Source organism: Varanus komodoensis, unplaced genomic scaffold (genome assembly GCF_004798865.1).
Source record: "Varanus komodoensis strain SLA01 unplaced genomic scaffold, ASM479886v1 scaffold28, whole genome shotgun sequence".
In the NCBI taxonomy this organism is placed as follows: domain Eukaryota; kingdom Metazoa; phylum Chordata; class Lepidosauria; order Squamata; family Varanidae; genus Varanus; species Varanus komodoensis.
The window spans coordinates 1,781,176-1,809,042 of record NW_025335727.1 but is presented as its reverse complement, the minus strand read 5'-3'; the positions used below and the strand labels follow the sequence as shown (position 1 = coordinate 1,809,042).

Sequence of the window (27,867 nt, the reverse complement as noted above, 5' to 3'; positions counted from 1 at the left end):
TAAGCCCCTTGAATGAATTTGTGTCCTCAAAAGTGCTATTTAAATGTAGAATAAATGAGAAAGAAAATAGTTTTGCAATTGAGAAATAATGTATAATGGGTTACACCTAGCAAGCAAGACTTCTGGGTCTGAATGAACGTTCTGTAGTCGCCTTCAGACGATCGGTATGAACACGTGAAGTGAAGCCTTCATGCGTTCGTTCCCAACGTCCAAAGAGAAACGCGAGCTCGCTTCTCCTAGCAACCAGAGATCAATCACGCATGCGCACTAGGAAGAGCTCGTCCCGCCGGCCCGTCCTTCAATTCAGACCGGGGCATGCGCACAGGCTCTTCACGCATCCCGAAGATGGCGGAACTTCTCCTTTCCTTACTGCGCCGCGAAGTTCCACGCGACGCATGCGCAGCACGCCTCGCCCAAAAGCGGCTTCCCGCTCTCTTTCCCCCACCTCTCTCGTCGCTTTGGAGCCCTTGACGCTGGGTAATGACGTACGAGGCCTGGGCCGGTCGTTGTCGTGTAGGTTGTGGGAGCCCGCACCACGTGAGGTGTTGCCGAGTGGCTGCCGGGCGCCGTCGCGATCGCGCAGGGGAGGGGGCAGGAGAGGGGAGGCAACCGAGGAGGAGGCCCCTCCGTGCGGCCGGGATGCACCGAGCGACAAAGGTACGGGCCGGGTGGGGGGGGGCGGCGGCGGAGGGGGCGGGGTCCCCGTTTTGTTTCCCTTCCTTTCTCCCAGCTCCTCAGCGGGCGGCCGAGCTGGCTGCGAGGGGGCGATGGGGTGGCCGTGGCAGCTTCCTGGCCTAGTTGAAGCTCCCGCCCCCTCCTGAGTGTGCCTGTGTCTGTCTGGGGGGCTTCTAGCGGGTGCCACTATGGAGTCTGGCCTGTTCGGGGAGCGATCCGCCTGGAAAAGGAGGGTTCCCGCAGAGGATCCTGCAGGCCTGCGGGATGTTCTGTGCATTGCAAGCAGCCTCCAACCCGGTGCCTCCCCACCCGATGTGAAGTGCAGCTCCCATAATCCCCAGCCGTTATGGTCATGATGGGAGTTGCAGTCCAGCGCCTCTTGGGTGCACTGTGCTGGGGGAGGTTAAATAAAACAACCCTCTGCCTAGGACATAGCCGTGAGTACCAGCACCGCATTGAGCTCATAGTCTCATAGAAAGCCATCCCAAGTTATCTCATTCCTCTCCCTAGCTTCCCTCATTTCAGCAGTATAATTTAGTGAATGGGGAGTCATCGGATTGCCACTATTAATTGGACATCAGTCTATGTCAGATCACTCAGAAGTTCTCTTCCCACCCTTTCTTACTGAAAGGTGGCCTTTTAATTGACTTCCTTTAGAGTTGGGGAAGCACTATGGGTGGATTGAGGCTTTCCCTTAGGGGAAGTGTGTGCTGAGATTTGAGAAGGAAGTCAAGATGATTGCAAAGCTGAGTGTTCTGGGAAATAGAAGGGTGCAGTTTCACATAGGAGAGTGTAAAATGGGGACGAAATTAAATGGTGATTGGGCTCTGGTGAGTAACTTTTCACTGTGGAAAGAGGAAGCATAGTTAAGGATGGTGAGACAGAGAGGGGGTGGGATGGAGAAGAGACATGCAGTCTTCCCAATTACCTTTTAGAGTTATTAATAAAATTCCTGTCTCCAAAGAACTTACAGCTTAAACATTTAACGTTGGAGATGAGGAGGGAGGGATGCAGAAGAACCAGGAATGATATGAGGTAATACATTTATGCGTACCTTCACATTATTTCCACTGAGCATGTGGATTAAGTTTGTTAAAATTGTGGATTAAGAGAAAAGGTGAGTGTTCAGGAGGGCTCTGAAGAACAGGGTGGGGTGAGAACATTATGAACATGTTCAGTCAGGAAGATCCAGGCTACAGGGTATATAGTTCGTACACAGCAGAGACCTGATGTGTATACTAGTTCTGTAGGGTGAGGAGTGAAGGGCAAAATGTATATGTAAAACTGAATCCCTTGCTTGCTTTCCCTTTTCATCAAGCTCATGAATGATGGTTAGCTGGAAACCCTTTCTTCGTGTGTTTTTGTCAAGGACAAAGACTCCTGTTCTGTAGCTCAGGTGCCCTGTGAATGGGAGAGAACAAAAGTGCTCAGAGCAGTTGCAGTAGGCCAAGTGCTTTTGTGGTGCTCACATTCTGTAAAGTGCTGGCAGCCACACCTGTGTTCTTCCTCACCAAAGAACTCAGTCATTCAGGGAAGCATAATGGTGGGTGATGCAGGACAGGCAAACGGTGGTACTTATTCACACAGAATATTTAATTTATGGAATTTTCTGCCACAAGTTGCTGTGGTGACCATCAGCTTAGATGGCTTTAAAGGGGATTAGACAAATTCAAGGCCAGCTATGAAGGCCACTGCATGCTATATCTAGGATCAACGGATGCAAGTCACTGAGGAGTGGTGACGGGAGAAAGCTCTTGCCTTCACATCCTGTTTGTAGGCTTCCCAAAGGATAATTGTTTGGACAGTGTGAGAAACAGGATGTCAGATAGTATGGACCTTTGTTATGATCCAGCAAAGCTGTCATGTTCAAACCAGTTTATTTGGAGTTCGCTGTGATAAGCATAAATTATTTGGCTCTGTTATCATCTGCAGGGAGCCTGAACAGAAGAACTGGTCATTGAAGGTGCTCATTATTTGCACTGAGGACACTGGTACTGTATGATATGATTTCGGACTAGAACAGAGGGGTGAACAATTATATTTCAGCATGAAACACCTACCTGTAGTGAATTCAGAAGTTAAGATATTATAACTGGAGCAAGCTTCTTAAGAAAAGAATGTGACCAATTTGCTATAATAGTTAAAATAGTGTGTAATAATGTAGGCATAATGCCAGGGCACCTTACTAGTTTGTAGCCTTGGTGGAAAAATACTGATTTTACATAAAAGATTTCTAAAAAATTCTTGATCTATTAAAAGCATTTTTGGTCAACACAAGGTGTTTAGGCAGATGTGTAAACTTTACAAAATAGCTTCATTTCTACCATTTAGTAGAAATATTGCTGTTTGAGTAGAAGTCGAACTTGGTTGACATTGAAACAGCTGTTTCAAATTCATGCTCACTGCATCAGTTGAGGACTGTAAACTTACATAGTGGTACATGAGGATGTGCTGTGGAAAGAAAAGAGGTCAAAGCTGATGCAAGTTGCTACTGTTCTTGGCTTGATAATCTGAGACCTGACAGGTCAATATAAGTAAGGTTCTTTTGACTTTGGGATGACATCTAGGTTACAGCATATTTAAGGGATTATAAACTAAATCTTAAAAACCAGTGTGATGTAGTGGTTAGAGTGCTGAACTGCGACTCTTTCATGAAGCTCATTTGGGTACTTTGAGCCAGTCAGAGACTGTCAACTTAAGCTACCTCACAGGGTGGTTGTTGTGAGCATGAGCTACATAAGTTGCCTTGAGTTCGTCACAAGAAGAAGAAAGGTGGGATATAAATGCAGTTGCATTAAGTGTAATAATTAACTCTCAGCCTAACCTCCTTCACAGGGATGTTCTAAGGATAAAATAGAAAGAACACCTATGCATACTGCCTTGGACTTCTTGTAGGAGGAAAAAGATCAGTACACAAGTGCAAAAGCCACTTGAATGCTGTAAAGCAGCCTCATATTTAACGACTTGCCTGGTGGACAGAGGCAGTCGGGAAATCAGAGCTGGTGAGTGCTTGGAAGTCACGAAGGTGACGGAAGTGGTTGGTAGAGTAAGGGCAGTTCATCCTATCCTTCTGCCAGCCTGCTTGGTTTCTTTGCTAGCTGTAGAAGAAGGAATGCCTCTTCCACTTTGGACCATCATGGAAGAACAGTGGACAGGGTGTGCTAAGGGCTGATTTAAAGCATTTGTTGGAATTTTGTGCATTGATAACCATGTTTTACGTGGTACAAGAGAAAGCTGTGTGGCACTGAGATGGGAAGAAATGGATCAGTGGGTGAAAACAGTCCTCTTCTCCAGATATTTTAATAATTGATTTAAATTATTATTTATAGTGTTTTAACCTTTAATATATTTTAACTTATTGATCTCTGGCCTCAGCTGCATATTTCTCTGTTTTATTGTAAGTTGTTTTTATTATTGTAAATATTGTAATCTGTTTGGAGAATCTTCAGACTAGTATAGCAGAATGTAAGTTAAATTAATAAATAGAATGCATAAATCTTATGTTATTGATTTATTTGATTTATATCCCACTTTTTTATTATGCATTCAAAGCAGCTTGCTCCATTCTCCTTCTCCTGGTCTCAGCCTTATCCCTTTAAGTTATGTTGGACTGAGTCTGTGACTGGGCCAAAGTTAACCAGTTGGTTCCATTGCCATGCAGGTACTAGAAACCAGGGTCACCTGAGTCCCAGTCCCGTGCTCTTAACCATTGAACCAATCTGGATACTGGCTTCTACTTAGCATCCATGAGTGCCATGTTGTATTGTATGGGAATCTGAGTAAATCTGACATTGCTGGAAAAATCATACCTCCAAAACAACTTCGGGTGCAATTCAGTGGGAGTGCCTAAATCTCGGAACAAGTATCTTGTGCAGGGCAGAAGGAGCACAGAGGCTAACTTTGCTTGCCTGCCCCTGCCAGCTTGGAAAGCAGCTAGCCAGCTAATCTTGATCTGCTAGAAGTGGTGCCTTGGATGGAGACAGAAGGAGCCTGGAGCATTGCCAGGATTTGTGGTACCTTAGCAGACCCAGTCTCTTGTTTCCACTTCCCAGAACATCCTTGTCATCCCTTCTCCGAAGTTGGTCTTAGGACCTCAGGGAATTGACTAGTGTTGTCCACTTCAGGCTCCCTGCAAGGTGTTTAGGGGTGGGAATGCTGAGTGTGGATTCCCGGCTCTGGAGTTTCAACTGTGGAGCCAGAATCTGAAAGATCCCATGGCTTATGATCAAGAATTCACTGCAATAGGAAAGTGTGCAGATTCTTTTATCAGTGGCAGTCATTCGGAAAAATGATTTAGAGTAGGGAGTAGTAACAGGCTTCCCCACTGCAAGAGAGAAGACAACAAAGTGACAGTCTGATGTCATTTTCCAGAAGCTGGCTTCATGTTTGGGTAACAAACTCTAGAAAATGCTTTTAGAGCCTCCCACCCTATTTCACCACATGCATTTTGAAAATATATTGATGTCACAGCCTGTTTGACTGTTTTGAAATGAATTGGGTTTTGTCTACTCAATTATTGAATAGCCATTGTAGAAAAAGGGCAGTCGTGTTGAAGGGCTGGGCTAGGGATGGAAGGATCCTATATGGTCACTCTTTAGCCTGTTTTGTATTATGGTGGTTTGTCTCTAGAAATTTCTGCTGCAAGTAGACTTGTTTCAATACTTTCCCATTTTCATGGTAATTATGCTACTCCATCTAGCAAAAATGCTTAGATTAGTTACAGCCCTCTGGCCACATTTTTCCAGTGTGCCTCCTGGCACGGAGTAAGTTGCCCATTTCTGCTTTTAGAATTTGGCTGTTTAGCTTTTGTTACTTGCCAATGATGTGGTCAGTCAGTAAATGTTGGTTCTGGAAAAAAAATGTCTAGCTTGCAAAACTGTTCTGCCTAGCAGACGCAAGTCATCTAGAAACAAATCACAAATGTAATTTTGAAGGTATAAAACTAACAGATTATTTGCAATGAATGGTGTCAGTAGAGTCTCCTAATGTTTTGCACCTTGTGAAAAGTATACTTTATATATAAGCATGAAAGCTTCACAGTGTGGGTAAAACTCTGGGAATGCTTCTTCAGCTGCCTGTGGAATGTGTGGAAGTTTCCATGCATGAGCATTTCTGCTTGTCCTCTGTTCCCTAGACAATGAAAACAGGCTGATGAGTTGAACTTTCTGTTCTGTTTGTGCCACCATCTTAGTTCTTTGTTGGTATAGGCTGAGGCATTTTGGAATGGTGAAATGTTAATTGCCTGTGTGTGTGCAAAGTCTGATTACTTGGCTGAAGCATCTTGTTCTGCCTAGGCAGCCGGCAGCGTATTCTCTCTGCATTGCTGATGATGTGAAATCTTGACATGGTAATCCGGGATCCAAAGCACGGCCTTTGTTGGTGATGGGGGGGGGGTGAGGCGTCTCTTGTTCCCATAGAAATGGGAAAGCTAAGGAAGCGAGTGGATAAGTTGTGAAACAGGCTAGGCTAGCATGGTATCTCTAATGTAGCATAATAAATGAATCAAAATATCTTCTGATCTCTTTTTCTTTCTATTTTTAGTGTTTAGTATTGTGATGGAAGAGTAGTCCAGGCTACCTTTTGAAACAATTGCTCTTTTGAATGCACTGAACATTAAAACATGTTGTTGTGGTTACTATGTGCTGTCAAGTTGTCTCCCACTTATGGTAATCCCATGAGTGAAAGTCCTCCAAGATATCCATCCATGACAGCCCTACTCAGCCCTAAGTTTAAGGCTGTGGCTTCCTTTTTGGGGTCCATCCATCTCATATTTGGTCTTCCTCTTCTTCTGTCTTCACATATCCATAGCCTGATTGCCTTCTCCAGTGAGTCCAGCCTTTCCATGATGTTTCTGAAGTATGACAAGCCTCAGTCTCATCATTAAAGCACTTAATAGTCTTTTTATATAGTTGTCCCTGCTATTCAAACCTGTGTAATAGGACCGATAATTTGTTTGGAATCGATCACACTGTTACGAACAGATTTTTCTGCTTCGGATCTAAAAAAGTGCCTCTATTCCAGATTGTAGAAACTAGGCTGCCATGTAGGAGAAGTTAACCTTTTTCCCAGTCGTTTGGTGTAACTGGTGACTTGGTTGCTTACCCGGATTGCTTACCCTGATCCTGGAAGAGGCTTACTGTCCCATTGTGGTTTGCTAATGCAACCAACTGGTCTCTTCAGTTATGTTCTGGAGCAATTTATCATCATACTGTCTAAATACTCTGCTTATAAATATCAGTGGGGGGTGGGGGTGGACACACAACAGTGAGAGCTGTATCCCTTCTCTATCCTGCTTGTGGCACCTGGTTTTGCCGCTGTCTGAAATAGCAGGCTGGTCTTGATTGACTTTTGGCCTGATCCAGAATGATTGTTACATTTCATAGTTTATGGTATTACAGTTCCTCAGGGAAGACTTCTAATTAATGGTGTTTTCAGAGCACAGGGTGCATAGCAAACCAGTAAGGACACAATCTATGTATCTTTAGAAAGGGAGAAAAAATTGTACAATTCCCAGCACTCCCCAGTCACCCACGATGGCAAGGGAATGCTGGGAGTTCTAGGACTTGTGTCTAAACCTGTGCCTAAACTTTTTTAAAAGCCTCATTATCCAAAAAATGCCAGTGTTCAATAATTTGGCATACTGTTTCTGCTCAAATACCACAAACATCATGGTTTCTACTTGCAGATCCCCCCACCCCTTTTAACAGTTGCTGGTATAAAACTGAGGCTGCAGTCTTGTACCTGTGCGCGCGCGCGCACCCCCACCCCCCCCCCCCCCCCACACGGATGCAAGTCCTGCTGAACTTGTTAAGGCTTGCTTCTGAGTAGACATGCACAGGATTGCTCTGTTTGACATTTACTTCTTCAGCCTGCTCTTTTCAGCGGTTGTGCTACTGCTGGGATCCACTGGTACAACACAGGCAGCAGTGATGGAGTGGTTATCTTTGATACAGCCCACAAATATGTCATAGAATGACATTCCTATGTGCCCACTAAATTTTAAGTTGTATAGTTTTGGTCAGTGGGGGAGTAGACCAGGGAGGAAAGGATTAATCCCCACTTCTTTAGGGGGCAGGCCAGTCACAGAGAACTTTCATCTACCTAAATTAAAGGAGGGACATTTTTAGTTTGATAAATTAAATATTGCATCTATTTCTATCTGCTCCCTGCATCTCAAATCTGTGCCTTACCCCGAAACATCCTACCTTGTAGGATTTCCTGAAGTTGTGAAGCCACTTATCCTCTACACTTTAATAAGCAACTGTGTTTTCTGAGAAGCATTGCCAATCTGCAAATATCCATATGGATTTACCTCAGAGATTGCTAAAGAAGGATTTTCCATCTTTTCTGTTCATCAAGCCACCTCTCTGCATTCCAGTACTCCTGTGTATCCTCATTTTTTGCAAATCAGCACAGGCAGTTTCCTAAAAGTGTGTTTCCTGCACTATCTGTAGCCCCAGTTAAGCCTACTTTTCTCTAACTTCCTTGGTTTTTCTTGGTCTTCCTCCTCTTTTCTCGCACCCTTTACCTCCATTGTTGTTGGTTTTGTTTTGTATTGAAAACACTTGGGGTATGGACCTGACAACTTTCATGAGCTATTATTCACTGATCAACTCTAACTAATGAAGATGACTTTTGCAGGGGGGAAAAAAACTGATTTCTCACTTATCTAAGGAATGAATCCTTCATCTTTGTTCAGGCTTTCGCCTGGTGTGTTGCCATGGTACCAGGACAGATATCTTGCCGAAGTAGGCTCGGCTGCAGACCCAAGGGCAAGCTCTGCAAAGGTTCTTGATAGTTACAGGCAAGGTAGAACAAAGTGGTGACGATGAACAATCTGGGCTACAGGGAAGGACTCATTAGATGGGTGCGAAGATGGCAATTATAACATCCTGCCAGAACTGATAGTTCTGTTTTTTGTTTCCTAATGATGGGCAGAAGTGTGATGTTCTTTAAGCTAAGTACTTGGAAAATTATGTCACCCTTTTTTGGCACTCCTGCTAACAGCATGCTTGACATTTTTTCCAGGATGCTCCATGTGGGAGAAAAAGCTCCTGGAACTGGGATGGGATTCCGCCAGCCACATCTAGAACGCATATGTGCTGTTTTCTTGCAATTTAGCTTGGGTGTGTTCTTCTTTGTGTGCCGCCTTGCTGCTTTTCTCCCCTCCTTCATATATACATGTTGGGGCATTTTGTGTTTCCTGTTTTTGCTTTGCTCACTTCATTTTCTCTGCTCCGCCTCCCTTACTTAACCCACCATTAGCCTACAGCATCTGGGTTTATATATCATGTTGGTACCTTGGATGGCTTGATTGGGAACTGAATATTCAAAATAGCCATGGAACAATTTGCCACCGTCACATATGAGCTGGGTTTTTGCACCAATTTATTGCGACAGGGATGTTTCCAGAAGGGAAGCTCTGTTAGTCTGTTAAAAGAAGAAGAAGAGGAAGAGTGTTGTGGTAATTTAAAGGCTTAATGAGTTTATTCGGCATAAGTTGTTTTATCAACTCCATGGAAACTTACAGTTTCATGTTTCAGTCTTTAAGGTGTCACAAGACTTTATTGTTGCTGCAGTAGCTTCTGCTCTGAAATAATTATGGGATGGTAACGTCCAATGGGCATTGTACTCCCAAACATCTGGAATCTGCAGACAAGGGAAGGCTGATCTATTACATTCTTGTACCACATTTCTTCTATCATAGAGCTCGGGAGGGGGGACAGATGGGATGCCCCAAAGGACATTCATGATATACGGATGAGATCTAGATTTGAAGTTGGCTGCCTCATGTGCCTTCAGACCATGCGATGGGACTGAATGTAATTATAGAATATCCTGCCTCATTCAAGGGGGTTGGAGTTTCTGATGAATTTGGTCCATTGTAACATATAGCTGAATGATTTAATGGCTCTTGTTGGTTTCAGACATTGAGGATTATGGCACAATGATGAAGTCCAATCCCATTGCTTTTTATGTGAGCTTTGGTGGATTGGTGTTAATATTTTTATTTCAACCACAGGGGTTCTGCTTTCATTTTTTATAGTTTTGTGATGGAGGCTACTGACCTAGTATTTTATGGATCCAAGGCGGTACAGATTACTTTGCTGTGTGGGGAGGGGGGCAACAAGATTGTGAAATGAAAATTAATGCATTAATTACAGTTAAAACTGATATTTATGTGATTGGACATATTGTAATTCAGGGGCAATGAACTTGTGGTCCAGCTTTTCAGTTGTTGGGCTACAACTTCCAACACCCCTAACCATGTTGGTTGGTAATTATGGAAGCTGTGGCGTAGTCTGGATGGTCCCAGGACCCTGAGCCCTGCTGTAATGAATAAGGCAGAGGGGCTCTTACTGAATGTTCAGCAGTGCACAAGCAGGGAAGGGGTGAGGTTAGCTCTAGTCTGGTCAAAAGGCTTGTAAGGATTAGGAAGGAAGCCAGAAATCCCCAGGCATCAGGAAACCCACCTCCTCCTGAAGGCAACACTTGTAAACGGTTGTGTTGCTGGAGGATTGTGAACTGTAAAATTCAGGTGTTTCCTGAAATGTAAATCTTTTTCTTTTGTTGTTACAGCTGCACTTCGAGATCATAATGCAGCAGAAAAATGAAAGAACATAGAAAAAAATTACAACGGAGAAGTTGGTTGCTGCCCGGTTGTCGAAAATGGACAGTGGGATTTCGGGGGCTGAGGCAATACTGCTTCCAAAGGAAGCATTTTTCTCTTCTTAAAAGAGGGAGGCAGAGCACTTGTACAGCTGCAAGCCTGAAACCAGCGAAACCATGCAGAAAGAAGGCCATTCGGCTCCTGAACAAGCAGGTTCCTGAAGTGTCCCTCCGTGCAAAATCCCAGCAAATTGCACCTGTTGAAAACTGCAGCTTCCCACAAGAGATACATGGAAAACCTTTGCCTAGGTGTGAAAGTGGGGGGCCACTGAAAGCACCAGAGGAGCCTTGTGGGGCATCTGCTCAGAGTGAACTGCTGAATGAATGCAGTGACTCAAAGGGTCGTCACGGCAAGCAGCGGTGCAGTGAGGCCAGTACTACTGCCTTTCCAGTGAAGAGAGATGCTCTCTCTCAGAATGGGGGAGAGAACAATAATGGTGAAAGCAATGAGATTATAATCCTAAATAACTCTAACAGGAAGTGCTGCTGCCAGGGACTAAATGGAAATGGAACTTGTGCATTCTTGACTACTAGGAGAAGGCCTAAATTTAAACAGTGTATTTCCAAAAGCAGATCTTTATTTATGATGTATAAGAAACTTTCTGTGATTAAGTTTCGAATTAGAATTGCAAAATCTCATCCTAAGTTTTGGAGGGGCAAAACGTGCAAGTTGAGCAAAAGCAAGCTGAGCTGGGTGGACAGAGTGGCTAGAGATCAGCAGGAGGACTTCCACCGAGGAGCCTTTGCAGGCGGCTCCGGGACCCCTTTTCCTCCTTGGAAATTGAAAAGCAAATCTCCCTGGAATCTGCTCAGCTTGTCAGATATGAACAATCACATGCCAGGACCATTAATTGAGGAGAGTCGGACGCATCGGCCCGATGCCTGCCTTACAGAGGGTGTGCTGTTGCAGCACAGGGAGATCCGTTGCAAGGACCTTGCGCCCAGAGACCAAAATGGCGTTGCTGAGACCCGCATGCCGGAGCTGCTTGGAGGAGCTTTAGCTGGGGCGGAAGCTGTGCACAAGGAGGAAGTGCCCGCACTGGATGGCTGCCCTCATGAAATTTTCATCTCTGTAATGGAGAAGGAAATCTCGGTCTCAGGGCAAGACAGAGAAGGATCAAACCAGGCGATGGGGGCTGATGACCTAGTGCTCGAGCCCTCCAAGGTGGATTTGGGCACAAGTGGCACCTTTGCTAATGGACCTGTCCTTGTGGAGCTGGCGCAGAATGAAGACAGCCGTAGTCAGATGGAAGTCGAAGGGCCCCTAAGCACGGACGTATTTGGCGCAGAGCTCTTGGATCACCCCTACTGTAAAAGCCCTCTTGATGAGCCTCTGACAGGAAGCACAGGACAAAAATCAGGGGCCCAAAAGAGTGGCAAAAGGAACAGCCAGAGGGCTTCTTCCGTCAGTGATGAACAGCTGGCCTCATGGCTCTGTGGTAGATACACACACTTCTTTCATGCATGTTGCAGGTTTTCCTTTCCTGTCCGACCAAGTTAGGAATTCTGCCTTCTCAATTCTGATGAAAATGTCACAGTTGCTTTGTGTGGTGCTCAGATGTTTTGCTTCTTACTGCATTCATAGAAATTGAGATGTTGGGGATGTTCTGCTGGGCTGTCCTCATTCCCTGATGACTGGTCTGTAGCATTTGTGACCCTGCAAAGCTGCGTTTCGCAGTCCACCATGAATGCCAAAAAATTCTTGGTTTTTGCCCGCCTGCTTAGAATTGCAAGAGCAGTGGAGAAGGCTGTGGGATGGTGTCTAATGAGCTCTATTCTGATTGGCATGGCTAAAATTGGAATGTTTAAAATTCAGACATAGGATTTGTTTTTGAAATTCAAATTGGATTTTTTGAAATTAGATTTTTTTTCATAAAATAACTACATTTCTTATTGAAAACCAACGTAGAATTACGTGTCACCTTAAACAACCTAATTTTACCATTGCAGTCTTATAAAAATGAATTAATATCTCTGTCACACTTATGTACAGATTGCTAAGAAATTCAGTCAAGAATGGACACTCATCTTAGTTTTTCACCTCATGAAAATGGCTCTGTCCAGCCTAACTTCCAGCTCTTGCTTTTTGCAGGTTCTGGGCTTTTGAAGTCTGTCTTGGTGACTTACGTCACAGGGGAAAAGACAGGCTTGATAGGATCCTAGTTCTGTGTTTATGTGGTTTTGGCGCTTGTCCAAGCAAGGCAGAGAAGTTAAGATGGCTACCCTTCCACCCCCAAAAAAGACAGAAGGGAAGTGGATAACATATGGTGATTTTTTTCAAAAGCCAGAAGTTGTTTTATTTTTTAAAGCTAAATTTCTCCTAACCAATCTCCTCAGTTGTTCAATTTGAATAATTTACCCTCTACCCAAACACCTTCATGCCATTTTCACCTGATGAAAAATCTAGCTACCTGGTAAAGATCAAGCCTTGCTTCTACAGATCAGTTATAAGACTTGCATTTTTGTTTGCTCCTTTGCTTTTATGAAGGCAACGCTGGGCCAAGGTAGAGCGAAGCAGAAAGGAGCAATGATGGAAAGGAGAAGAGAAGACAGTTGTCCAGTGTTGATACTTTGGCTCCAGTTCTGTAACTCTTTGCCTGGGAGAAAGCGCTGTTCAACTCTGAAACTGAGTAGACATTAATAGGGTTGCGTTGTTTAGACTCTCACGGCTGCTGGTTGTACGAAAGGCGCTGTCTGAGAACATTTTAAAGATGTGCCCTCTATAACTAAAAAGGATAGTATGTGAAATGTATACAAATGAAGGTACAAGGCCTGCTTGTAAAAATGAAACAATTCAAGTCATATTCTGTTTAAGTATAAATGAGCATGTACAATTGTTTAGGAGATATATTTTAAAAGTTTCAGTGGGAAACTTGATTTAAATCAGTGATTTAAGTTGCCTTGGTTTAAATCAATCCACCCTGACAGATTGTTCAGGCCTATCATTTATTAATCGTGCAGACAGAATTCCAATGAAATTAAGACGAGGGAGTATCTTCTGAAGTGCTCAATACAGGAAGAAATTGCAATTGGAGAAATTGATAACAGAAAACAAAATCAAAAGATAGTTTGTTTATTTTTATTTTTACATTTGTAGCCCTCCCCTCCCCCCCCCCTTGAAGTGGAGTCTCTTCATGATTTTTTCTCTACTACTTGTGGCCCCAGAAATCTTGGTCAACTTCATTCAAAGAGTTACACTTGTAACGTATGTTGATTATACATTCAGTCTCTTATTTTATTGTGGAAATATTAGGTTAAATAATTCTGGAATTCATGGCCTGATGGTATATGTCCGTACTGAAATAAGAGGCTGTGTGTAATTATGGATGTGGATTAGAAAACAGATGGGCTGACCTCTTTGTTACTCTACAAGTTTGCTTTTTAGAGCTGTTTGAATTGCACTGATGCATACAATTAATTAATTAATTTCATGTCTGTACTGCCCCACAACTGAAGCTCTCTGTGATGCATGTTATTGAAAAATGCATCAGTGTAACTGAGAGTTGTGGGGCAACCTTTATGGGATTCCTCCGGGCATATGAACATGAAAGTCCCCTATCAGAATAGATCTGTCAAAAGAACATTCTGTCAGCCAGTCTTTGTTACCAAGACAGATGTGGGCTAGCAAGCTAGAGTGTGTGTGTGTGTGTGGGGGGGTGCTTGGTTACAGCATCATGTTTACATACAGTATGCACTGTTAATGAGCTTGCCGTTGCCTGGGAAGTGCCAGTATTATCCCAGCACATGCCAGAATAGAAAAGTCTGTTCTGCATAAACTTATTGAGAATGTGCTATAAATATTTCCAACACTACTTTCTTGTAGTCTGTTGCCTTCACAGTTCAGCCCTGAGGTACCCCTTAAGACCAGCAGTGCTCTTGATGGTTGTGGGAGGCAGTGCTGTTTGCCGTGGAGGATAATGGTGTAGCGCAAAGTGCGGAAGTGCCAAGTATGTACATGTATTCTTGCAGTCAGTGACACTTGATTGGTCATTGGAGCATTACATGGAGCCAGGCCATTGGCTTGCGGAGCGCAGCAGTGGCTCCTTAGGAGATCAGGCAGGAGTCTCCCAGCTGTACCTGGAGTTGCTGGGGATGGAATCTGGACCTTCTGCATGCAAGGCAGGGGCTCTGCAAGTAAGCAGGGATCCCCCTCCCCTTTACCAGGTCCAGCTTTCATAGTGCAGATAGTTCCCACATCCCTGTATTTTCTGCACAGAGGACCAGTGAAACATGTGGCATTTTCCTCCGCACTGGATGGCAAGCACATGTTTCAGAATATAAATCTTCATTTCGCCCTGGTTATGTGGGGCAGTGAGGTTTAGCAAGGGAGAAATATGGGACTGCTTAATGGTATGTGTCCACTGCTTGTTTCCCTAAAACGGTTGCCCTTAATTAGTGCCTCTCAGATGTGATTCCCTCCTGTCCCAGCCATCACAGCCAGTGGGGAGGGATGATGGGAGTTGCAGATCAGCATACCTGTTGTAGAATTTATGTGTCATTACTTCCCTCTCAGACACACCTTTGCCACCTTGAGGAGGGATAAGCAGTGACCAGAGGAAGGATGGAAGAGCTCCTGCCACTTCTGTTCTGCCTCACTTGCCGTTTTGTGCTTGAGAATAGTTAGCTGGGATTTTCAGACCCATGTCTGCCGTCAGGCGTCTGATTAGGGCTGGGGAAGTCATTTATTTGGTTGCCGTTTTGCAAACCGTTATGCAAACTGAAGCAGTTATCCTCTGGTATTCATACTTTTCTGGAATTTGCAGTTCAAGTTTTCCGATAAAAAAGGAACAACAATGTGTATATTAAGGGAATATAATGTCCGAAATGAGGCAGAGCTGTTTATAAAAATGCATAGATTACAAGAAATATGCAAGAAAGTGCCTTCCCATTTGCTGTCATTAGCTGATGTGGAAAGAACAATTTAAGGCTAGGGAAATGAGAAGGCAAAACTGACAGATTTGTTTGTCCCTCCTGGATCATTCCAGAGCTGATCACATGGTATGTTCGTGTTCTGGAGATGTTTGTTGTGGCATGAATGTGCTTAGCTCATGCATGCTTCAAAGCTCTGATTGACCTTGGGTACATTTGTGCTTGCAAAGAGCCAGCTGGGAAGCCACTAGCTTCTGGGATGCGTCAACTTTGCGTTAGCCTTTGAATATCACCAGGCACCTGCTGGCACAATTTGGAAGGCATGTCAGTGATGAAGTTCTTGGCTTCTAGCATTCCATGGTAGAAAAATTCCATAGTGTAAATGGTGCTGGCAAACACTGGTATAAAACACTTAATATGTGTGTAACATGATTCTGAAAATGTTCTTAAGTACAGTATGAACTAACTTGACCTAAGAATGTTTCAAATGAATTTAGTGTACATTTTAGTGGCTGTAATTTAGTTGGTGAAATGTAGGTTCATCAGTATAGCAATTATAAGAAATATCATATGCAGACATCAAAAGGTTGTTTTTGCATTCAGGTTAATTCTTTCTGATTCCTTTCCACCTCACTACAATTAGCCTCAGTTGGTCTTTCATAATAAGGTATTTTTAGGGAAATGCAGTCAGATTGCCATTACTTGAACATCTGCTTATTGTGTTCACTGTGTATTCCTTGCCCATTTCTGTTGTGCAGATATATAATCCCAGTTTTATCCAGATGTTAGATGCCCTTCTTCCCAAACCACAGAACTGATGATATGCTGATTAAAGTCCTTTGCATCCACCTAGAAAGGTGCAGTTCAAGAGGCACTGTGGTTGGGTGTGCCCCAAATTAATTCCACTAGAGCTGCAGGACACCCTATATCTAGAAGCACTTTTTTCTAGCTCACCAATTAAAACGCTGCCTTTATCAACTCGTTAGATTCCAGGTCTTGTTAGGGCTCTGGATTGCCTTTTAAATACACTCTAGACATCTTCAGGTGCCCTGTGCATGATTCTAGTGCTTTAGGAGGGACTGGAGTAGCTGTTGGTCCTTCATGGCTCAAGGCCATCAATCTATTCTGGAGCTCATTTGAACCCAGATCCGAGTCTGGTACTGTCCTTGCACTGTGTTGCTTGTTGGTTAGCCTTGAATGATAACTTTGGAAAGTTCTCTTCCTTCCTTGAAGGGGGTTGCGTAAACTCATTTGTAGAAATTTGTTAGCTCGTTCTTGTGGGACTGATACTCTTAAGTTTATCTTTTGGTTTTTTTTTTACAAAGCAATATTTTCATTAAAGGATTCCTAGATGAAGTAATGAAGAAATACGGCAGCTTAATTCCACTTTGCGAGAAGGATGTTATGGGAAAATTAAAGGAAGTCTTTAATGAAGATTTTTCTCATAGGTTAGTAATTCTCTCTATAATGTTTAGCTCTGCCTGTTCATACTTGAGATTCCACTTGCTTCTTCTGCTTCACAGCTGTGTCTCAAATGTGCTTTGATAACTTAGCATTGTCTGTTTTTCCCCCTTGGCTGCCTTCATTTTGTTCCAGAAAGCCATTCATCACTAAGGAAATCATGAAGTATCAGACACGGCATCCCAAATCTTCTACTTGCAATTTCCGGGTCTTCTATAATAAGCACATGCTGGATATGGATGATCTGACAACGCTAGATGGTCAGAATTGGCTAAACGACCAGGTGAGAGCAATTTGAGGCTCTGCTTTTTTCAGAGAAAATAAAATCAGACTTCTAAAACCTGCCTAAAATGGTGCTTTCAATCTCACCTTTGTGAAACTCCTGCCTGATTATCAGTATAGCTCTGTGGAATGTTGGTTTCTTTGGAGGCAGATGGAAGGCATTAATCTGCTTTTGTATCCTGTCCGCTGCATATGGCATTATTGTGTAAAATGAATTGTAGAGGTTAGAAGAGAACCGCTGCAGATATCTCGTAACAGTCTTTTGCAATATGAGGCTTTTCTAGGTTGAAATAAATCTTGCTAAGGTTATTAATTGAACTTCATCTTCAAACCACCACTCTGGTGAAAAACATTTTTTGGGGGTAACTGTCTTTCTATCTGGGCATTTCTTTATTTTTCATGGTCTAGCAAATGCAGGTAAGATTTTTCCCAAGCAGATTCCATTTTCAGAGCAATCACTATCCTATATCGAAGATATCAAGATCCCACCTTTATCTCTGGTTTCTTTCACTCTCTCCGAGCCATATGGAAGCTACATTTCCAACTTCTATTCTGTCTTCATCTGTCTCCATCTAACCCAGAGAATGCGGTGGATCACTCGTCTCCTACTCTGTGCACGTACTGCATGAGGCGTGTTGTTTGGGTGGGAAAGACCTACTCCCTACACAGCTTGATTGTGGACATACTAAACCTGTCACCTGATTAACAAAATTAGTTGACTGAGCCTGAGTTTGAACTGATAAAATCTGCATTGATTTGGATATGGGTCAAAACAAATCTGAAGGGAAGTGGAAACATGTTTTCTTAGATGATACATATGTATTTACGGTGGACATAATCCTAGAAGATGTACTCCTCCTTCCCCCATAGCAGCAATGCCTCTTCTAGGGTAGCATCAACTGCTTCCATCTTTTGTAAGTATTTACATGCATTTAAAATATAGGGCTCAGTTGGGGAAAATAAATTAGAAGGCATCCACAAATCTATTGTCCTGCCCGTGATTATCTGGAGAAAAGGGTGCAGAACAGCCCACGTTTCCTTCCCTGAACTCCTGCTTCCACCGAGGCTTGAAAATAATCTTTCCTGTTCCACAAATGATAGAAATTCCTGCATTTGTGCAGACGGGGCTTTGCAGTGCAGGAGGGAAGGAAAGTTTGCAAGAAGCTGGCAGTTAACGCAAGGCAGATTTTGGATCCCTGCTCTTAGTTGCTTGATCAGATTAATCTACTATTTTTAATCATGAATATGTATATTATCGCATTGCATCTATATCCTGCTTTTTTCCTCTTGTGAGGAACCAATGTGCCTCCTGGAGCTCTGTTTATCCTCACAAAAACAACCATGTGAAGTAGGTTGGATTGAGAACCTCTGGCTGAGAGCCACTCAGCTTTACAGCTGAGTGGGAAGTAGAAGGTGGACCTCTTGGGTCCCCAGTCTAACACTGCGTTCATCAGATTATTAGTGATGTAAGCCGCCCCGAGGCTTCGGCGAATGGGGTGGCATAAAAATGTTTTAATAAATAAATAAAAATTATTAACAATGCACACATGTATGCAGTGAAAATAATGCTGGATAAAAACACTTGTTTTTTCATTCCATATTCTCACAATAGTTACCTCCAATTTGGATTTCTAAAAATGTTAAATGTTATTGGAGAAGTTTACTGATGGGACAGAGAAGCTGCACATGATGAGAAACATACTGATGCTGAAATGACATGGGGTTTGGATTTTTAATCTCAAGTCATATTGAGATTTGTTTGAGTTCAAGCAGGCAGCACAACTGGTTTCCTATGTCTGCCCCTTCTATGGGTATCGCTGCAGTTCTTGCTGTTATTGTTAACCCCAAGCTGCTTCTGTATTTTTCCAATTAAAACTCAGACAAAACTGCAATTCCTTCATGAAAACATTGGAACCAGAAGGGAACAGTTTTGATTCCCTGAACTTCCTCACTTAATTCCCTTTCTAGATCAGCCTTTTTCTCATTATTCCAGACAGACATGTCGAATTAAAAAGCACTCTGGTGACACTGAGGAAGAACACAGGTAAAGCACATTGATGGCACTTGGTTAAATCAGACAAATAGTGCAAAATAAGTTAAAATCTCTGGTGTGCTTGAGAGACTCCAGTGTCAGAGGATCACTGACCAAGTTGTGTTCACATGCTCAAACTTTCTGGAAAGTCACAGCTGAAAAACTCTAGCCCGTTTGTGCAACTCAGCTGTCTAACAGCACTGCTAATATTGTGAGAAAAATCATAATTATCTTCTCCGAAAGGACCCTGGGCAATTTTTATTAGTAGCTCTTAGACAGGAGGCTGCCAAGAGCTTGAAAAAAACCAGTATTTACCATAGATGAGTGATTATTCATTTATTCATAATGTACTTGGATACTGCTTAATAGTCCCTACAGGGGCAATCCTGTGCAAGTTTAAGCAGAAACAGAGGCCTTCAAGTAGAGCATGGCTGGTTGACATTTAAATACAATGTAATACAAAAATAAGAGTAAAATAATAAAAATAATAGAAGCCGTTAAGAAAGTTTCCAAACATTACATCAAGACTGTAAGAATGGGGATGGTAAGAGAGTCTCACTTGGTTGGGAGGAGCCTGTGTGTTTTCAAGTGCTGTACACAACTTCCCACTGTTTGGAGCCTTTGGCTCACACATGGGAGTGTGCTGCACAGAACAGCTGCCACCTCTGAGCAGGCCCACTTACTGACCACTTCCTAGTGACATGTATTGTGGAGCGAGCCTTAAGACATTCGTAGAAGATCTCTGCAATGGTATATATACAGGAAGACTGTCAGCTGGGTGTTCTGGTCCCAAGGCTTTGTATGCCAGTGACAAAACCTTGAAGCTTGGTAGCTACGAAGCAGCCAGTGCAGTGCTTTTAGCAGGCAGGATGTGTACATTTAGAAGTTCCACGCTGCAGTAGCGCCACTTCCTGGCAAGGGACAAGGGGAGCCCCGTGTGGAGGGCCTTACAGTAGCCTAAACATGAGACTGCAAGTGTGCGGAATACAGCAGGTGGTTTACTATCGGTGTGGAAAATGCTGGAAGCTATAGACCTTCTTTCCTGCCTAAACTAGCATAGGATCATGCCCCTAGGATATCTTCTTAGAAAAACATGATTTCCTTTGAATGGGGCCTTCAAATGTGTGTCCACCAGTGGTCTATATTCTTGGAGGGATGTTTTCGATTGCAAAAAGAAAGCAAAAGGGTGCAAACCCAAGGCAAAACTATGCAGGATTAGCTAGAAAGGTATGCTGATGTATTTCATCTGTGTTCAGTGTTGTTTCCTCTCTCCTGATGGCTCTTTGTGTGAAAAATGAAAACGCACCGCAGAACCCTCTCTGCTCCAGCTGCCTGTGGTCCTGGGAGTGCAGAAATGATGGGACGCACACTCTGGCCTTGCTTTCAGCAAGTGGGTGAAAGGCTGCTGGAAGGACTGGGATGCAGGGAGGGTCGCTTGTCCAGATCAGACGCCACTGCTGAATGTGTCGCTTTGAGAACTGTTACTTGGATGTGCTTCCTTTCTCCTTGCCTCCCCATTTGCTTTTTCTTTAGCATCCTGACTATTAGACTGGACCTGCGGGCAGGAATTGAGTTGCCTTTTATGCGTTGTATGCTGCTTAGAAATCAATCATTTATTTATTTAAACAACTTAAATGCCGCCCCATCGCAGGAGCCTCGGGGAGGCTGCATCTAGATGCGCATGCACCTCACAGCCACATAGGGAAAGCCATGGACAGATGGGTGCCTTGTCTTTGTGACCATCAGCGCTGCCTATCCATATTTGCAGGGTTACACTTTATCCTACATTTAATTGCAATATTGATTAATATATTTGAGATCAAGACAGTTGGTAGTCTTGATAAATTCAGGCGGCTTTTTCCAGCTTGTTTGTGACTTTCGGTATTGAGATAATTTGAGACACAGAGCTGAAAACTTGATGTCTTCTAAAAAAAGAAGTTGGGATTCTTGCACAACTGGCATAAAATTGTTTTCTTCTGTTTTCTGCTGATGGGTTAATTAATTTGGATGTTTGCCAGTTAAAAGATGGGTGACAGCTCTAGTTTATTGCACTGGTCACTTTAAGCCCATAATTAGTTATGTCATCATGATGTCGGGATATGAGACTATCTTTTAATTAGAAGGTAAACAAGACTGAGACTCAAAATGGAAAGTAAGAATGGAAAGTAATCCATGCTAGGATTAGTACATATTTTAAGTCAACAGCCTTATTCAGTGGAATGAGAAAAAGAAGCTTGCAAAGACAGTCAGTTGGTCCAGTAAAATAAGACAACACTTTAAAGCAAATAACAAAGACAGCTTCCTTTTCATACTTGTTTGCTACATTAAGCATTGATCAGCACCGGTGCCTTAAACTGAGAACTTGTTCTGTTTAGGAAAGAAAAAACAATTTTGTGCTGGTGAGTTGTCTAAGCAGTTGTGCCGGTTATTTGTGGAAATCTATATTCACTGCAAAATAGTAGCCTCTTTTTGGATTGCAAATAATTTTTGTTTCAAGGGGAGTGCAGTACATTTGTTCTGCAGTAGACCTGTAAGTAATGTTTCAAATCTTCTGTGATAAACTCACAAAAGCAACCTCCCTTGCTTGTTGCATATAAAATGCCTGGGTATGCTGGCTTGAAAATCTGTGAATCTTTCCAGATATGGACAAATGCATTCAGTTTCATTGAGTATGGAAGACCTGATTAGGCTATTGTTTCTTTGAATCTTGCTATCTGAGCTCACTCTGTGCCTGTCTTAACTCTGAGAAGCTCAGGAGAAGAACACAAGGGTTCAAGTCCCAGTGCTCTGTCCACTGAAGTATGCTGGCTTAGAAATTTCATGTGAAGTTAAATTGTTTTAGTAAAGAAGGATTAGGTATTTTCTACCCCTGCAACAAGCTCCAGTTATTTTATTTCCACTAACTCTTCATATGATTTGACTCCTAGAGTATGCTTTCTGAAAGAATAGGAGGGGAGGGACACACACACACACACACACACACACACACACACTGGGGATCAGCTGCCATTTGGGGAGGCCTTGTTTAAGCTCTTATTTGTATTTAGGCTGACCTTCATGGGCTGTGAACGTGCCTCGTTTCTATGGAAGAGCAGTGTGGCATCAGGAAGAGAACTGAGCTACTTGCCCAGTGTCTGTGTGGGAGGTGTTCTGGCCTTCACATTTGCATAAAATGTCATGGTGTATGTGTGGGTCATGTCTACAGAGCTCTCTGAAGCCAGAGGGGTTGCTGAGGGACTCTTCCCATGACTGGGATGCGTAGGGCTTGAGCATCTAGCATAATTTCATGGCTTCCTTGCTGGTAGCACGTGTCAACAATCCAACTCAAATTATGGAAAAAGAAATTGCCTGGTCCTTCATTTGCTGGTGTGGTAGAAAACCCAGGTTGTAGTTCCAGCTAAGGCTGTGAAACTCCCTGGGCGACCTTGGACCAGTCACTGACCCTCAGCCTCACAGTGCTGCTCTGAGGATAGAAGGGAGAGGAGGAGGGCCGTGTGAGCTGCCCTGGGCTCCTTGCAGAAGGAAAACCAGTGAGAAGGAAACATGATGGATAAAATGCGACACTTGGCGATTCCCACTTGCTCTTGTGCAGGACTGGGATGAGCAGAGCCTCGTTCTCGTGCTGCCGCGCGTGCACCCTTTGGCTCATAGTGGAACCCACAGAAAGGATGTTTGGGAACATCGCGCTTCACATCTCTCTCTGTGGGGGAGCCATCTAAAAATAAGCGAGTTCACTCTTTAATGCGGTTACTCGTTTAAACTCTTTCAGATTATCAACATGTATGGTGAGCTAATAATGGATGCAGTTCCTGACAAGGTCAGTGTCCTTTCTCCATTTTTCCTGTTATTATGTGAAGGTAGCTAAATAGCATTGGGAAAGAGGGGGAGTAGAGGTACGTCTTGCTAACAAAAAATTGGAAGGCTGCCGTGAGGACGCGCATTCCTGGGTGAGGGAGGAGATCCCAAGTAGGGATTCTGCTGGCGGAGGATTTTTACTCATGCATAAGCTCTGCTCCAGAGCACATGGGGGTGGTGTGCAGGCTTTGTGGCCCCCGCGGCCGCACATTGCCCCTTTTTCCTTGCATGCTGGCTTTGCTGTCGAGATCCTGACCTGCATTCAGCCAGCACTCCCATTTAGTGCAGAAGGCACTAATTATGCCTGATCAATTGACTCACTGACTGCTTTGTCTTTGCAGGTCCATTTCTTCAACAGTTTTTTTCATAGACAGCTGGTAACCAAAGGATATAACGGGGTGAAACGGTGGACTAAAAAGGTACGCTCCTACATGATAACACTGAAAACCCTTTGCAGGTGAGAAATACCAGGCCCTTTTGAAGAATGTGTTTGAAATGAGTGCCATCATTAGTAATGGAGCGTTTTTAAAAAGGCACACCTTTAAATGAGAATTACAAAGACATAGGATTGCTTCTTAAAAAGTAGAATGGTTGTGAGATGCTGAGAACTATGGGGTAAATTGCAAGTCCTAGCCACATCCTCTCTCCCTAAAGTAACATGTTGCCACAACACCTCTTTCCCGCTTTCTTTCACAGCTAACGCTCCCTTTCTCATATCCATCAGCACCAGGCACAAGTGAGTTCTGCAACCTGTATAAAATAAACAAAATGAGTCAACACGCTTGATTCATGTAATGCCTCTTTTGTAGGTTAGATGGGATTGGAGGAGGCAACTGTTCACTGATAAAACACATCTGGCGTGCAGAAAACCACAGACTCACTTGCTAGGAAAGTTGCGGTGCCTGCAAAGTTCCACTTGGACCCGTTTGGCATTTTGGAAATGATCTGATTCTGCTCAAACCAATTCTGGAGCATTCTGCCCCCAACTTGGGTACTGAACTCAAGCTGAGAGCCAGAAAGCTGAGGTGTTATACCTTTGACCATGGGAAACAAGCAAAGGCTATAAATCAGAGGCAGGTGAAATTTTGTAGGCCTTTAGGAGGATATTACACCTGCCACATTTCGGAAGCAATAAGTTTGTAATTTGATATTCTTATTTTGGGAAGCTGCCAACAGCTTGTTTAATTCCTTGGCATAATTGGGTGGCATTTTCAGACATAGCTTCCCTTTTGAGAGGATCAAGCCTGCCAGATTCCAAATGAGTAGCTGACAAGGGTTTATGGCACAGCCCGCCATGCCCATTCATCCGGCCCGCCTCGGAGGTTTTGGATTCGCTTGGAGAAAACAGTCTCCGAGCAAGTGCAAAAGCTCTGAGCTGGCACAGGCGTACTCCGTGGGGAAATGGCCGCAATCGCGGTCCCACTTGTGCAGGGAAGATGGGCACGATCGTGGTCTTGCTGGGGGTGTGGATGACTGTGATCATGCTAGGTGGGAGGTGGCTGCAGTTGCGCCCGCCTTCCCTGCATGAGTGCACTGGGAGGGGTGGAGATGGCCGCGATTGCAGGCATGCGCATGCAGGGAAGACGGGTGCGATTGCGGTCCTGCTCGGGGGGGGGGGGGAGTGCCGTGATCGAGCCCGCCTTCCCTGCGCAAGCGCGATCGCGCCCGTCTCCCCACCCCCAGCACGATTGCGGACATTGTAGCTACGTCCCTTGAGTATGGACATGCTCCTCCCCACCTCATCTTGGCCTTCTGCTGCAGCCCAAGCAAGTAGAGCAAACATTAATTTTTTTTTAATTTAGTTAATTTTCATTAATTTTAAAATTTATTTTAATTTAAATTTTAAAATTTATTTTAATTGTAATTAATTTTTAGTATGCAGTGTGCATAGGAATTCGTTCATTTTTTTCAAACTATAGTCCAGCCCCCCAACAGTCTGAGGGACAGTGAACTGACCCCCTTTTAAAAAGTTTGAGGACCCCTGGTTTATGGGCAAAGGCAGCATGTACAGTTTAAAAGTATCCAAGAAGAGGGAAAAAAGCACATCCATCCAGTCCAGCAGTCCAGACACACAGTGGCCAACCAGCTGCCCATAGGAGCCCTCAAGCAGGATAAATGCAAGACCTCCACCTCTACAGCAGCTGGTACATGCGGGCACGCTGCCTCTATTAGAGAAGGCAGACATCACCTGCAAGGCCAGTAGCCACTGATAGCCGCCTCCCTCATGAATCTGTCCAATCCCTTTTTAAAGCTATCCAGATTAGTGGCCATCACCACTTCCTGTGGCAGTGAATACCATCGTTTGACTCTACTTTGCTTGAAGTGCTTCCTTTTATGTGCCTGAAACCTCCCACCAGTCAGTCTCTTGAGATGACCGCCGGTCTGAATGCTATGGTAGAGGGAGAAAAATGTCTCTCTTTCCGCTTTCTGCACACCATAAGTAATTTCAGATCCCTCTATCATGTCTCCCCTAGCTCACCTTCTTTCTAATCTGAGCAATCCCCGTTGTAGCTGCTCCTCAGAGAGAAGGTGCCCCAACCCCCTGATCATTTTTGTTGCCCTTCTCTGGACCTTTCCCATCTAAGAAATGTGCTTTTTCAGGTAAGGTGCCCAGAACTGAGCACAGTATCCCAAGTGTGGTCATACAAAAGATTTGTAGAAGGGAAGTAAGATTTTGGCAGTTCTGTTTTCTATTCCATTCCTAATTATGTCTAGCATGGAGTTTGCCTTCTTCGGAGCAGCTGAGCACTAAGCCAGCCTTTTCATCGAGCTGTCCACACCACCCCAAGATTCCTTATTTTATGTGCTTCTAGTTCAAATCCCATCAGTGTATCCTTGAAGTTGGGATTTTTCACTCCAACATACATTACTCTGTATTTCCGTATTCTGAAAAATGATATAAGCCTAAGGTGGTCCCAAGTACAAAAACTGCAAGGTTTCAGAATGATTGAAAAAATATATGGAAAGGAGTTCCTCAAACTGAGCAGGCAGGATGTAAGGGATTAATTTCCCCTTTTCTTACCCTTGTGATTTTTTAAAGTCAATTTGTATAAAAATGGCACACTAGAAAGAGTTGGGGGTGGGTGCCTAAGTGCTGAGGTGAGCGGGGGGGGGGGGAGTATGATGACTGGAAACCAACTTCAAGACTTTTTTTGTAGTGAAGCCTAATATTGTTGGAAGAATTTCCATCGCCCTCTCTCACCCTTGACCTCCCACAAAGTACAGTGATTGGAGTGCAAAGCAGCTCTTATGATTAGCAGGTACACCTGTTGGTAATTCAACTCCTCTTCTACTCCATTGACATTTAGAGAAATGAGAGCAGCATTTCTGTTTTTAGCTGCCTTTCTGAAGTTGAATTGTGAATGAAGCCTTGTGCATGGTCCTGTTTCGGGTCTGGTCACTTCAGCTCAGGAAGCACCAGAAATGCTCCGATGGGACCTGATTTGGCCTGGACTTTAGTCTTTAGCCAAATCTGAGGCACATTCCTAGTGAAGGGTTAGGGTTAGGACTGGTGTCAGTGTCAGTCAATGACACTTTGATGACATTTTTTTTCATCAGTGTTGCTGTTTTGGCATCAATATTATGGAATTCCAATCATAATCCCAATCATAATTATCCCAATCGCTTCAGAAATTGCTCACTTGGGGGGTGGGGATGGGCAGGATCCTGTTTAGGTACACATGGATTTGGATGATGGGGAAGGGGTTTGGTTTCCCAAACTGAGGCTCCATGTAGGCACAGAGCCTATATGTGTGAATGCACAGATCATCACTCAAAGAACCACAGTTGCAGGTAAGCAGGCTGCCTATTTTTATTTTTGTGCAAACAGCGTTCTAAACTTAGCACGTGCATTTTGAGAGCAAAGTGTTTCCTGGTACAGGAAATAAAAAATCATTCAAAATTTCTTACCCAGCCCAAATCATGGAGTGACAATTCCTAACAACCTAATGTGAAGACTAGAAAATCTCTCTGCTAAAGGGAAATTTTGAGTTGCTAGATTTAATGTGATGAATGTGCGCATGCATGTGCCAAAAGGAAAAGGACGCTTTAATCGCCTTTAAGGAGAAGGCCGAGAATGTGCAGCTCCACCTGTTGAGGTTTTTGCAGGTAAAACCAAACAAAGCCCAACCCCCTGACTTATGCATGGAGCTGTGCGGGAAAGCATTTGGTTTCCAAGTCTGCAGTATTGTTTTTTCCCCTCTCCCAGGTGTTCCCTTAGATCTGAATGCTGAAATGGTCTTTGTTTGCAGAGAGGCCTCAAACAGAACCAAAGTGCAGCTTAAAAACATCGGATTAGTCATCTTGCTAATACATAGTTTAACGAAAAAGAAAATATAAAAATGCGTCATCTTTAAAAGTAAAAGATTTTGTTTTTTTACATGCCAGTTCTAAAATACTGTCAATGAATAAGTTAAGACACAGTCCTGGCTGGGGCATGCTGGCAGTCGTAGGCTTTTTTTCTATCTAGACCTGCATAGGATGGCACCCTTCCTTACTATGAAAATCTGAACATGAGCACTTTAGCACTTAATTGCTAATCTCAGTTAATCTCTGATCCATTGTCTCCTGCCAAACATATTAACTTAAAGGCAGCTTTAAAAAATGGAAAACCAGTTTGACCATTTCTCAAATATGTTCTTTGTTAAGTAAGCCCGTTGTTCAAGTGAGGATTAGATAGCACCACGTAGTCAAAGCGCGCCATGAGTACATATGAGGGGAGATATCAGTGCATCTTGGGGGATACCCCAGGTCTTACAGGAGTACAGAATCTTTAAGGGGAAATAGCTGTGGGCGGGGGGCAATCCCAAAACATTTTAATGAAGTCTGAGAATTTTTAGCAGGATAGAAAACTTGGAATGGAGTCTGGAAGAATGGCTGGCTGGATCTCTGAACAGGATCATATCACCTGCAGTATGTTTCAGCTTGCACTTGTAAATATTTTCAGTCTGCCTACGAGACACAGGCATCTTATTTTCATCTCATAAAATTAAACTGCTCTGGTCTGCCCAGCAACTTGGCTCTCC

General features: G+C 43.6%; 1 protein-coding gene across 4 annotated transcripts in view; it reads left to right on the top strand.

Moving 5' to 3' along the window:
* Positions 1-448: 448 nt before the first annotated feature.
* Positions 449-27,867, top strand: part of SENP5 (SUMO specific peptidase 5) — a 41,593-nt gene continuing 14,174 nt past the window's right edge. Inside the window, exons 1-6 of one of the 4 annotated variants that reach the window (XM_044434423.1) lie at positions 449-657; positions 10,255-11,783; positions 16,556-16,661; positions 16,810-16,957; positions 22,758-22,805; positions 23,185-23,300. In XM_044434423.1, coding sequence (XP_044290358.1) covers positions 10,286-11,783; positions 16,556-16,661; positions 16,810-16,957; positions 22,758-22,805; positions 23,185-23,300 — 1,916 coding nt within the window. In that variant the 5' untranslated portion in view covers positions 449-657; positions 10,255-10,285. The remainder of the gene's footprint in view (positions 658-10,254; positions 11,784-16,555; positions 16,662-16,809; positions 16,958-22,757; positions 22,806-23,184; positions 23,301-27,867) is intronic. The other 3 variants (XR_006415136.1, XM_044434420.1, XM_044434421.1) reach the window with 3 other exon arrangements.